At 39.5% G+C, this 13,960-nt stretch overlaps 1 protein-coding gene across 3 annotated transcripts in view; it reads right to left on the bottom strand.

Annotated features, from left to right (window-relative positions):
• The window catches only part of AOX1 (aldehyde oxidase 1), a 44,003-nt gene that overhangs the window by 6,630 nt on the left and 23,413 nt on the right, over positions 1–13,960 (bottom strand). For 2 of the 3 annotated variants that reach the window (XM_075756276.1, XM_075756277.1), the window contains 10 exons: positions 13,466–13,590; positions 11,829–11,962; positions 10,436–10,523; positions 9,345–9,431; positions 8,322–8,513; positions 7,797–8,024; positions 6,620–6,715; positions 5,798–5,926; positions 5,229–5,303; positions 1,593–1,645 (listed from right to left, as the gene is read on the bottom strand). In XM_075756276.1, coding sequence (XP_075612391.1) covers positions 1,593–1,645; positions 5,229–5,303; positions 5,798–5,926; positions 6,620–6,715; positions 7,797–8,024; positions 8,322–8,513; positions 9,345–9,431; positions 10,436–10,523; positions 11,829–11,962; positions 13,466–13,590 — 1,207 coding nt within the window. The remainder of the gene's footprint in view (positions 1–1,592; positions 1,646–5,228; positions 5,304–5,797; positions 5,927–6,619; positions 6,716–7,796; positions 8,025–8,321; positions 8,514–9,344; positions 9,432–10,435; positions 10,524–11,828; positions 11,963–13,465; positions 13,591–13,960) is intronic. The other variant, XM_075756278.1, reaches the window with a different exon arrangement.

Raw genomic sequence — 13,960 nt, 5'->3', positions numbered from 1 at the left:
ATAGTAGTCAGGACTGATGGGGTAAATTCAACGGACACAAGAGGACAGTGAAATGCAGTATCTCCCAACCATGTGAGCTATGTCACGAAGGCATATTTTTTGACCATATATGACTGAAATGTCTTTGTTGAACATATTTAAAATTATGCCCTGTAAACCAATTATAGTATAATTCAGGGCATTGAACTGTGTGTTGAAAAAGGGATATACAAAATCCACATATTCAGCTTCTCACATTCCATCTGCCTCAGCTGGCTTTTAGGTTCTTCGATGTGGAGAATATGACTGCGTAAGAACTAGATCAGTACAGGATTTGAGGCTCAGGGATCTGCAGATGGTTTTGGGCTCCATTAAATGTCAACAGCAAAGTATGACTGTTGTTCATTGCTTTGGAGATATCAACATTCCTAAAAGGCCGCATACTTGAACAGACTTAACAGCAGGAAGGGATATTGTTTGGTCTTTTCTCGGTGTTTTAAGTAAGTATGGGTTTGCAAAGTGCCTCTTCAACTTACTCCAGACGACATGAATATCTGAAAAGTTGATATTGATAAGTAGGTAAAAACAGGTGGAGAGAGAGAAGGCACAGCAGGCTGAGAGAGAAGCTTTGCTTGGAACCCCACCTGTGTTACAGCACAGAATTTTTTATTTTCTGGTTCTTTAGAAATACTGTGAAAGAACGCAAAGAAAAAGGACCACAAGACTGCACTGAGAGAGAGCAGTGGGAATTCTGTTTAAGATTACTGTGTCCTACAATAGCATGCTGTTGTGAATAAATCCATGTCTAAGAGTATATACGATGGGAATTTTTTGAGGCTCCAGAAGCAAAGAGGTCAAAACAGTGACTCTGAACCTAGGGTCAGTGAGCAACCCCACTTCTCATGTGAGCAGTAAGTCCCCCTCCAGCTTTCAATTGGTGCTGAATCATGGCATCCGATTCCTGAGTTAGTTTAAAAAAAAAACAAAAACAAAACCAACAAAAAACCAACCCACAAGCTTTCTTTTAAACTCAACGAGATGTTTTAAATTCTCCTTCCTCTAAAGAGAAATAACCTTAAGGTTCAGATCTAGAATTAAATAGGCCTAATTTTCCACAAGTGCACCAGCTTGCTAATTACAGGTGTGGTGTGTGCTGGATAAATATTCTAATGTTGCCACTCATTCTTCTTGTCATGGAACTCGGTGTGATCGTATTTGTGGGTAAAAAAGTAAATAATTTGTAGTACAACAATATTTATAGCTTATAGTAATACAGCTTCCAGTAAATAAACTATATCCCACTTTGCATACCTACTGTTATGGGTAGCAGTCACTTTCTTGATGCTTTCTGGTTTGCTAATGGCCAAATCATGGAGCAAAGATGGGATGAAATATTCTTTTGGTATTTTCTAGAGGGTCCACACAGGGCTTGACATAAATTAGCACTTACTCTTTATACTCCAACCATCCATATATCAAAGAATTACATAAAACATAAGCTGAGCTATTAGAAAGAACTATTGGAGACAGGATCTTCTACTCATGGCATACCTTATCTTCAGAAATCAGTCCTGGTCTAGCCTATGCATTTCTAAAGAACAAAAATATATTACCTAAAGTAGCCAGTAGCTGAAAGACTCACACTCTGTTCAAAAGCCTCTTTAACCTGTAAAATATAGCAGTGTTTGTGGTAAACCAAGGAAGGAATCAGGAAGGAACACAGCAGACATAGTCAATATTTCAATAGAAATGGGTCCCTCTTTGTCAATTGAACAGATCTAGTCGATAAGTCACTGAGATAAAAGATCTGCATGACCTATTTGCACAAAAATGATAGTTGACAAGATAAATGCTCTTTGCAGTGTTCTTCTGCCAGTGGTAAAAATGACAGGATGAAGTCCTAAATCTATTCCCTTTCAGTGATTCTCATGTTAGATTTACTCAATTTACAAGTCAAAAAGTATTTTTATTTTGTTTATCATTAATTGTAATTTATTGAACTCGCAAGATGTAAAATTACTTCTCTGCATATATTAACATTCTTTCTTAGGTCAGCCATTTCTGCTAATATTTTGGGTGTGTCTCAATTATCCAGATTAATTTGGCACCCATTAGAGGAGAAGTGGATTTTATCTTTGCGTACATAGCTGTCAGTTATCAAGCTACCACATGTATTCCAACATTATTTGCTATTGCTAGGAACTACTACTGCCAAGAAAGTGTTTACATTTTTTGTAGTTATTATAGTATTTAATCACTTGAAAAGAAATACCCTAGCATACTGGATCTGTAAATGCCTCAAGGCAGGGACTGTCCTTTTCATTAGGCCACAGATAACAAGCAATACTGGATAAGAAGACATAACAAACAGGTTTTCTTTTAACATCTCAATATACAGGACTAGATTCTCAGCCATACCTTCTTAAAATAGTTGATATTAGAGCAGAAAGCTTTTAGTTAAAAAAAAATTCAGTTTCTAGCCCTAAAATTCTATTCTAGTTTCAAGTGCGGCCGGGACAGGGGCCATTTCTATAAATGGTTTTAGCACTACTTCTATACTACTCTACTGCAAATATAACTAATATAACTAATTACATATTAGAGCAGTGGGAGCAAGGATTCCTGCTACCCTTCTTGCAGTTCTATAATGTACTGCATATGTGAGAAGGATAGAAGGAAGAAGTTGAGAAGGATTCTCTTTATTGATTTGGTAAAAATAAAGAACTGACATGGAGGAAAACTGACCCTGTACACATATACCATGACAATCTTTTGTTGACAGCTTGTCTGAGGATAAGCTGTGGTGGGTCATGTTATTGCACAAACTGATATTTTTTGTATATTAAAAACTTCAGTGCCTCCAAATGTGACTTCACAGATAGCTTCCCCTCCTTTCCAACTAGATATGATCACAGAATCATAGAATGGTTAGGGTTGGAAGGGACCTCAAAGATCATCTAGTTCCAACCCCCTCTGCTGTGGGCAGGGACACCCTCCACTACACCACGTTGCCCAAAGCCTCATCCAACCTGGTCTTAAACACTTCCAGGGATGGGGCCTCCACACCTCTCTGGGCAACCTGTGCCAGTGCCTCACCACTCTAACAGTAAAGAATTTCTTTCTAATATCTCATCTAAAGCAACCCTCCTTCAGCTTGAACCCATTACCCCTGTCCTGTCACTATACTCCCCCATAAACAGTCCCTCACCAGCTTTCCTGTAGGCCCCCTTCAGAAACTGGTAAGCCGTAATTAGATCTCCCCGGAGCCGCCTTTTTTTCCAGGCTGAACAATCCCAACTCTCTCAGCCTTTCCTCATCAGAGAGGTGCTCCAGCCCTCCCATCAGCTTCATGGCCTCCTCTCGACTTGCTCCAACAGTCTCTCCTGTACTGGGGCCCCCAGAGCTGGACGCAGTACTCCAGGTGGGGTCTCACCAGAGCAGAGTAGAGGGGCAGGATCACCTCCCTCGACCTGCTGGTCACACCTCTTTTGATGCAGCCCAGGACACGCTTGGCTTTCTGGGCTGCACGCGCACACTACCGGCTCATGTTGAGCTTCTCATCAATCAATACCCCCAAGTCCTTCTCCTCAGGGCTGCTTTCAACCTATTCCTCGCCCAGCCTATAGTCGTGCTTGGGATTGCACCAACCCATGTGCAGGACCTTGCACTTGGCCTTGCTGAACTTCATGCGGTTTGCACGGGCCCACCTCCCCAGCCTGTCAAAGTCCATCTGGATGGCATCCCTTCCCTCCAGCATGTCGACCACACCACACAGCTTGGTGTCATCAGCAAACTTGCTGAGGGTGCACTCAATCCCACTGTCCACATTGCCGACAAAGACGTTGAACAGTGCCGGTCCCAGTACCAACCCCTGAGGAACACCACTCGTCACCGTTCTCCACTTGGACATTGAGCTGTCGACCACAACCCTTTCAGTGCGACCATCCAGCCAATTCCTTATCCACAGAGTGGTCATCCATCGAATCCACGTCTCTCCAATTTAGAGACAAGGATGTCGTGCGGGACAGTGTCAAATGCCTTGCACAAGTCCAGGTAGATGACGTCAGTTGCCCTTCCCTTATCCACCAACGCTGTAACCCCATCATAGAAGGCCACCAAGTTTGTCAGGCACGATTTGCCCTTAGTGAAGCCATGCTGGCTGTCACCAGTCACCTCCTTGTTTTCCATGTGCCTGAGCATAGTCTCCAGGAGGGTCTGCTCCATAATCTTGACAGGCACGGAGGTGAGACTGACCGGCCTGTAGTTCCCTGGGTCTTCCTTTTTTCCCTTCTTAAAAATGGGTGTTATGTTTCCCCTTTTCCAGTTGGTGGGAACTTCACCGGACTGCCAGGACTTCTCAAATATGATGGAGAGTAGTCTGGCCACTTCATCCACCAGTTCCCTCAAGACCTGCGGATGCAACTCATCAGGTCCTGTGGACTTGTGCACCTTCAGGTTCCTTAGATATTCTTGAACTTGGTCTTCTCCTGCAGTGGGCCGTTCTGCATTCTCCCAGTCCCTGCCTTCTGTGACCTGGGCAGTGTGGCTCAAGCATTTGCCAGTGAAGACTGAGGCAAAGAAGTCGTTGAGTATCTCAGCCTTCTCCATATCCTGGGTAACCAGGTCACCCGTTTCATTCTGGAGGGGACCCACATTTTCCCTTGTCCTTCTTTTATCACTGACATACCTATAGAAGCTTTTCTTGTTGTCCTTGACATCCCTGGCCAGACTAATTTCTATCAGGGCTTTGGCTTTCCTAACCTGATCCCTGGCTGCTCGGACAGTTTCTCTGTATTTCTCCCAGGCTACCTGCCCTTGCTTCCACCCTCTACAGGCCTCCTTTTTTCTTTGACTTTGCCCAGGAGCTCCTTGTTCCTCCATGGGGGCCTCTTGGTGTTTCTGCTTGACTTCCTCTTTGTTGGGATGCATCGCTCCTAAGCTTGGAGGAGGTGACCCTTGAATATTAGCCAGCTGTCTTGGGCCCCTCTTCCTTCCAGGGCTTTGTCCCATGGTATGCTACCAAGCAGATCCCTGAAGAGACCAAAGTCTGCTCTCCTGAAGTCCCGGATCTGGGGATTGTTTCCCGCATATCTAAACCAAGCACCTACACTCCATCTTTCTGTGAAATAACCTATTTCTGCAGTTTTTAACTTTAGGATTATTAGGCTGAGCAGACTGATAGACTACAATACATATATCACAGTTTCTGCAAGCACGCAAATACATTTACCAGGATTCACTTGTCTTACCCAATCATTCCAGGTCCCTTTTGGGTTCTTGTTGATGATAGGCTGCAGGCGTTTCAGAAGAGTTTGGCAAGCATCCTGGTGAGACATCAGGAGAATATAACACAAAAATAACACATATATGTTTGGTACTATTCAAGATATGTTCTAGTTAGCACTTAATTAGTTTATGCTTTACTGTCATCTTGTTTGACAAAGTATGGCAGGAGGTGTCATTTTAACTACATAGGCACAAACCTTATAAAGGGTTAAGTTACAGGGACTGAAATCTACATGAATCAGTAGATTTAGAACAGGAACAGGATACAAAATTTGTATGGAACTAGTTAGATGAAAAAAAAGGATTTTGTCAAACTTAAGCCTTTCGGAGAAAGCTCAGATCATATTCTGAAAACTCAGAAGCACCATTACTGAGAAATTGTCAACACATCATGTTTCTTCTCAGCAATCTCCCGTGGTATTATTAGTAATCTCAAACTTGATTTCTATGGGATCACTAATGCTTAAAGTTTGGCAGGCATTAAATACCACGAGGGATAGGGTGTTTTGTTAAATTAAATACTACTCTTTACCTTCACAGCCATGCCATTGACATCTGTCCCTGCAGATCCTGCTGAGGCACATGCATTAGGAACAGTTGTTGTGCTTGTTTCACAGAAGTGAATACATGACATGGGGATGTTCAATTCCCGACTAGCAACCTGTTTCAGGAAGAAGAATATATTCTTCTCTGTTTTAGAAACATTCTAAACACTCCAATGGTTCCCCAGTTCTTGCTAGAAGTCAGTGATACCAGGCAAGATAAAGTTTTAGCAAGTTCTCTTCCAACCTCCAGCTGAAATCATTCTGCCCAGTTTGTCAGTACAAAGAGGCAGAAAAGAAGGGCAATGTTTTAGCTGTACTCAAACTCTGGATTGAGACTCTGGAGTCCAACATTAGGTTCCTGATTTTGCTGCTTATATCCTGTATGACTTAGGGCAAATTATGCAGGCCCAGATCCCAAGCTTTCATTGACTTGATAAATACCTTTAGAGATCTGTCTCTCAATTAATCCTTAAACAAACAAGATCATAATAACATTGTCCAGATTGTATACTAATCTGAATACTGTCTTTTTTTTACCATGGGTTTTAGGGATCAGCCCTCAAAAATCTTATTTTTAATAAGCCTCTTCACATACCACTGGAAGAATAAAACCTGTTTTTCCTTCCTGCTGTCTCTATGATTGTTAATGAAGACATCTTTGCTTTCTAACTTTATCAATGCAAAGAAGCAGTGGCTATGCTGATAAAGAAACTTTTCTACTGGTACACTAACCAAGAAGAAAACCTTCACACTGTTTATCTGCATGACAGATAAAGCACAAGGTAATATTTGTTGGGACCATTTGTTACCTGGATCATTTTTGTATGAATACCCTGCCCCATTTCAATTCCACCATGTGTCAGAAGCACAGATCCATCAGTATAAATATGAACCAGAGCAGCAGCCTAAAAGAGAAAAACAAAATCAAGATTAGACTAGTGAGAAATGTGTTGTATACGGTGATGAACTGATGAATCAAAAAAGACATAGTTTTGAAGTGTATTTCAATTTATCTGTTTAATGCTTTTGAATAGAAAGCAAAATTTGGAATGTTGGTCCCTGTTCTTCCTCTGTAATGAACTTCAAAAGAAAAAGATACAAATCCTTGGAGGTCGGCTTTTTCTGTTGCTAGATCCTGAAATAATTATACACCTTGCAAGAGTGTCTCAACAGTTCCAAAGGAAGCTGGAGGACCTCCCTCACTAGTGGCTGTACATGCGAATTGCTGCAAGTTCCATTTTCTCTCTCATTGATGTTTGAAAGTCTTTGGGCACAGGTTTTTCAACCACATGGGTTGGGCAGGCTGTCAGCATTAGACACGGCAGGAAGGTTCTGAATGAGATTTTCCTCCTGGACTCAGTTGGAAGTAGCATTACAGACTACAAAGGCCCTGTGACTTTTGTCTTGAACAGAGACAGCCAGTTTAATATGATAGAAGCCAGTCAATTAATTTTCAGTTGATAAAATGCTGTCTATTCCAGAAGCACTGGACACCTACATTAAACAAACTACAAACGCCAAAAATTCTGCTGTCCTTTTCTTTCTTAAACTTAGTCTTTGATGACATCAAACGGTTAAGTCTTTAAGAACAGCATCCCATTGTACCCCCATGGTTAGAAAGAGTAAGCTCAGAGCTATTTCTAGAATAGATAACTTATCCATAACTTATCCAATGAACACTTTGCCATCAGTCTTCAAAAATTTTTCATGGAAATGTACAACTCATCTAAACCAATATGACATCACAAGAGATGGGACTGGCCTTTAAGTATGCAGGGTCCAAGCTGCCTAGGTCCTGAAAACCAAACTTTGATCTCAGCTTGAAGAGAGCTAGAAGCTAGTGTCGCCTTCAGGGAACAATCATTAGGAGGATGATAGTTTTGCAGAAGTTGAAATACAACACATTTGTTTTGTATCCTAAGGTAGAGTAACTGTAATCTTCTATGGATAAAAAGCTTAGCTCACTTATTCTTTAAAGACACTAACCTGAGAAAGATAACGTGTGCCTAGTCCAAACGGAAACTTCATTGGTACAATGGCAATCCCTTTTTTCTTCCAGTAATTTTGTTTGTTAAATTCATTGACAGCTGTTTTCCTACTGTGGTATGCAGATTTCTTCATACATTCATTCCAACACCGTATTAAGTTTTGTGGATCAAGCTTTTGTTTGAAGTGTGTCTGCTCATTCTCCTTATACATATTTATTTCCCTAATCTGAAATAATAAAATTCACAGCTATCACACAATCCTGTTAAAGGTAGACTGACCATTTTGGGGAACTAGTAGACAACAAGATTATGGTATGTTTTTGAACAATGAACAGTTTGATTCAGTTTGTAAGAGCATGCTATTCATTCAACAATTAGACATCAATAAAAAAATATTAATTTTAGCACAAATTATGTTTCACTTAGAAAAGATTTGTTCAAACAGTTGAGCTAATCTAAAGGGTTTTGACTTTCCAACTGCATAGACTTCATTTCAAGAGAGAAGATGCCTTCATTTTGTCACCTTTTCTGGTGATAAACCAGTTTTATCTGCAACTCCTGTTATCCAAGTTTCTGTCACCAGTGCTGACTGGGGAAAGCCAAACCCTCGGAACGCTGTGTTTGATGGCAAGTTTGTTTTGCAGGCATAAGCCCAGCATCTCAAGTTGGGAATCTTGTATGCATTGTCCATTTTTAATAAGGATACTTCTGCTACCTGAGGTAGGGGACAAATAGGTATAGTTAAATGTTAGAACAGTGCTTCATTCAAATTCACATTTAGATCTTCCTCATCTCATATAAAGATCTTAACTTGAGACAACTAGCTTTAAAATTGGGTTTCTGTCAATCACTGCTGGTAAGAATACTGTTATGCACACATACAGACTTTATTCATACATTTCTCCTGCAGCATATCAGCTTTCAGTTCTTTTTTGATATTCACACAACACAGCTGATGTTACTAGTAGTTGAGTGCTAGTCAGTAGTTAAGGATGTAACAGATACTTCATTTTACGATTGATTGTGCTCCTACCTCAATATCAAAAGCCACACAGAACTAAAAATACACAGATTAGATTTTAAAGCAATAGGAGCTATGAAACGAACTGAAGAAAGCATTCTGAATTATCATGTCCTATGGAAATTCACAGTTAAGGTTTATTTCCACCAGAAAGCATATGTACTGCAGTCTACAGTGTCTTCTTGTTCCTACATTTTTCTTTTATAGATTTCACACGACAAACACAAAAACACAAGAAAAGGAAAATCCCTTATTAGATACCTCAAATTAGGCTCCAAGAGTCAGTACCAAAATAGATAAGATAAAAAATGTTTTGATGCCTTATGAACAGGCCACTGGCTCTCTTCAATGTTAAGTAGATTTCTTAGAATGGCAGCTACTAGATGTAGATTTTCCAACAACCCAGAGTGTCTACATCAAAAGGTTATATGATTAATAATACATGTCCAAGGGAATTTGGCCTTCATCATTGTCCAGCTAATGATTCTCCATGTTATAAGATTCGTCAGCTTATAAAACCCGTACCAGGACAGATTCATCAGGGGTGCATCCTCCATTAATGTAATATTTTGCATCCACAGCTCTGATTCTACCATCATTCATGAAGCCAACCTAGAAGGATTAACAATAACCTATTTAGATTTTGGCATTCATTCATTTCTTCAGTGCTTGTATATTTGAAAATTAATGTAACCCACAAAATTAGCATCATACTGAACTATTAATTTCTGAGCAGCATTCACTGAAACTATAGAAGGGCAAGAGAGAAAGAATGTTCCTGAGATATTGGCTTTCCCACCTGGCATCTGTGATCTGTATAGCTATAGCATATAATAAGCAACATCAGCCCATCGGGAGAGGAAGAAGCAGGGAAGCCCAGTGGCTTCCTGTGTATTGCCTGAGATGGCTCATAAATGCGTCACCAGGAGTGTTTACTGTAGGCAAAGTCATCTCCCACTCTGACTGTAAGAATAGACTGGCAGATGAAGTATGACATTTGTTTTTCTTAATGAAGCAATGTTATCTTTATCTCACATCTCTCTTCACCTGTTGCTGCTAATAGTTCCTGAATTCTCAACATGAGCTACAGCTCATTTTCAACTTCAGGGAAGCATAAGGCCCCTCTAACTTTACTTGTGTAGTGGAGATGGAAAAGAAGGCAGAAATTGTCCTAATGACTAGTTATGACTGATGAAAGTGCATGAGCAAGGAAGAGATTAATTTCCTCCACAGGGTGATTTTTCCTGTATGACACTATTTCTGTGAAAAACTAGCTGCTCCTTTGTGTGAACCTAACCATATGGATGGTTTAAAATAAAGTTCTGCAGAAGAAGTCTGAGCTAGTTTGGCTTCCCATTCCAGAAAGACAAACAGGAAGAGCTATAAAAGGAAAAGGACATAAAGGGACTAGGAAAAAAACAAAAAAACCCTGAAGAAATAGAGGCAGAAGCAGAGAAATGGCTTTATCTCTTGGTTTCCTGGCTACTAGTTTTGTTTTAAAATCAAATTGACTATACTCATTTTCATAAACAGAACAAATACTAACCAGTAACACTGAAATACTTATTCACAGAATATGCGCAGGCATTTTTTCACTGAATTCTTGTGGCACTCACTTTATATTTACCAATAAAAGGATGTCGGCCACCAGTGATTAACATATCATCCCCTCGGCTCAGAATTAGACGGACTGCTCTGCTGGTTCTAAATCAACAAAAGAATAGTCAAATTTCAGTCAAAATAAGAGATGTTATTAATGAGATGGCTGTTCATCATGTATCCAGATCTAGCCATGCATATAAACATGCATTTAGATTAAACTTAACTTTAATAGGCTTAAATATATGCTTAAAGCTATATCCAGAGTTCATATTTTTTTCCATTTACAATCATGTTAGAATTTTAATTTCACCTCTTGAAAGCCGAGATAACTCAGTGCAAACTTCTTCTGAAGAAATTATTTCATTAAGATCAAACTGTGTTAAGTGAGCTAACAGCAGTCAGCATTCAACCTTAAGCAAGAAATAGTAACCTCTTAGCTATTCAGAACTGTACTGAAATAGGGTGCCTTGAATAAAACCAAAACATGGATAATAATAAATATATGAAAATTAGTCTACAAATGCATATATCATTTTAAATAGTTACTTTTGAATAAATGAACATAAGATGTAAAATAAGGTCCTCACAATAAAAAAAGATTGTTTAAACTATAAAAAAGATTGGTTTTAGCATGGCCTGGGTAATCCAAAACCCAGATAACATGGCCAAAAATAATCAAGAACAGTTTGTACAAAAATGACAGTAGTAACAAGAAAAATGTATTGAGCTAACCACTCAGATTACAAGACCATTTTGGCTAAGACAGGATGTAACCTGATGTGCATTCTGCAGCAAATCAAGTTATGCTTATAAAAGAGGTTACTATCCCGACAGCTGATTGCCAATATTGTCCTGCCAAATTTGGAGAATGGGAGATAGAGCTTTATGTGTTAAGGTTCCTAAACTAATTCAATAGTATTAGCAAAAACATAATACCTAATAGATTTAAGCTAATTTTGACTGAAAGATGTTGGGGACTGAACTAGAACTACTTGTTCTTAAAAGCAGTTCCACTCATGAACTTCTGCATCCTGCTGTGCCAGTGAAGTTCACATCTGGATGGTTAATGTCATGTTTTGAATGTACATACAAAACCTCAGTAGTTAGGGATTGGTTCTTTTGAAATGCTCAATCATTTCAAGAATACTTCTAGCTTATGTTAGTAACAATTTCTTCAAGTCTTCAAGTCAACTAATTCAGTTGAGGCTACGGTTGCTTAACATAAGCAGTCTAACAAATCAAAACAAAACAAATAAATGCACTGAACAGTCTTACAAAATGTGAACAGTCAGGATTTTATGACTTTTTGGATAGCAGCTTTGGAAAGGAGAAAGCATTTTAGCCAATGTGCAAAACTTGTTCACCCCATTTTCTCTTCATATCCCAATACACACATACTGCACTTACTTGTTTGCTGCCACTGCAGCAACTGATGCCAGTAAGCCAGCTTTCAGGAGTTTCCCACCAAAAGCTCCACCAACTCTTTTAACATGGCACATGATCCTGTTGGCTGGAACACCTAAACTTGCAGCTACCATCTCCTGTAAAACCAGTTTTAATCTTTTATACCAACTCAAACTAAGCCTAAAAGTTAGGTTCTGAAATAAAAAATATTTTCTAGAAAAGGGTTCCATAGATGTTTCTAGTTTGTTTGGGGGGTTTGGGGGGTTTGATTTTTTTTAAATCAAATGAAAATAATTTTTCCTTTACCCTAGGTTAAAAAGGAAGAAAAAGATAACAACAAACACTCAGCTGTGTTTGCATTTAAAATCTCTATGATGGAGGCTGTGAAATGGCCATGGACAGAAGTGAAGAATAATACCCTTGGATTTCATTGTTGAAACAGTAAGAAGCTTCAGGTATAACAAAAAGGGATTAGAATACAGTTTTTATTATTTTTATTACTTATAACATAAATTTGATTTTAATTTTTAATTTAAATAAAACCATTTGTTTTTTAATAATCTAAAGTCTCACTAGTGTCAGGAATATTCTTGCTTCGAATCATTTTCTCAAATACAAAGTTCTTCATGCTTCTTGGCTATTGGCGATACAATAGTAATGGAATTGATAAAAGGAACTGAACTGGGCTTTGAACACAAAATGCCAATGTTGAGTCTGAAATACTAACAGTTTCGTGCACCATAGCTATTGCTTTGCAGACCATATGCTATGTCAGCATTTGCTTTACCATTTACCATCATGAAAATGATCAGAGAGCTGGAACACCTCTCCTATAAAGAAAAACTGAGAGAGTTGGAGTTGTTCAGCCTGGAGAAGAGGAGGGTCCAGGGCACCTTATTGTGGCCTTTTGATATACAAAAGGAGCATATAAGAAACAAAAAAACCCCTTTTTACCAAGATCTGTACTGACAGGACAGGGGGCAATGGTTCGAAACTGAAAGAGGGTAGGTTTAGATGGGACATAAGGAAGAAATTTTTTAAAATTAGGGTGGTGAGACACTGGAACAGGTTACCCAGAGAAGTTGTGGATGCCCCATCATTGGAAATGTTCAAGGTCAGGTTGGATGCAGCTTTGAGAAACTTGATCAAGTGAAAGATAACCCTGTACATGGCAGAGGGGTTGGATTAGATGATCTTTAAAGGTTCCTTCAAACCCCAAACATTCTATAATTACGATTTTGGCATGGAGCAGCAGTCTCACCTACGACTATTACAGTTGATCAAACCCTCAACAGACTGACTATGCAGGGTACTGATTGCTCCTCACCTCAGTGGAAAGCTAATGGGGATGGAGGAGCCTCAGCACTCCACAGGGAGCTTTTCATGCCTACAATAGTGGGGCATGACGTACTTTGTTCAAAGGGAAATAAGAGACTTTTACTTCTTCCTTATCCTCACAGTGCAGTTGTCAGTGTTTATCAGGACACAGCAGTACTACAAAGCAGCTGTTGTTGGATAATCCAGATGTGCAATTTCATGTTCATATTACTTCTAAACTGTTAAGATGGATTTGTAAACCAAACTTTAAAAGCTCTATTGTCACAGGTTCAACCATTTTCTCTGAGGATGCTCTGTATTACCTGAATAGTTGCTGGATGCTGTGTTGACACATACACATCCATTTCTTTATCCTCTCCTTTTGGAACAGCAAGCACACTCTGAGTCTCCATGTAGAAGTGTTCCTGTCCCCCAACGCAAATCTCTCCTGATCCAAAGAGAAAAACACAAGTGTTGCTGAGGGGAAAGGACAGAAGAAATGAACCAGGAAAGAACTAACTGTCCATCATCACGTAAATTATGGTAATCAGTGTCAAATCTTCTGATGCTTCTTGTATGAATAAAACCACAGATGACACTCCTTGCAGGATTAAATTGGTCTTGTTCCAGGGGCATCAACAGAACTTGATTAATAGTGGAACAATATCACCTACAAGTGGTGACAATAAAAAACATAGCATGGACATACTGAAACAGGTCAAGGAGGTGGCCACCAACAGGGCCAGGGGGCTGGACCAGAGGATGTAAGAGAAAAGGCTGAAAGAACTGGATTTATTCATCCATAAGAAGAAAAGAGT

The sequence above is a fragment of the Balearica regulorum genome, chromosome 6 (assembly GCF_011004875.1).
Source record: "Balearica regulorum gibbericeps isolate bBalReg1 chromosome 6, bBalReg1.pri, whole genome shotgun sequence".
NCBI lineage: Eukaryota > Metazoa > Chordata > Aves > Gruiformes > Gruidae > Balearica > Balearica regulorum.
This window is presented reverse-complemented; position numbering and strand designations above follow the sequence as displayed.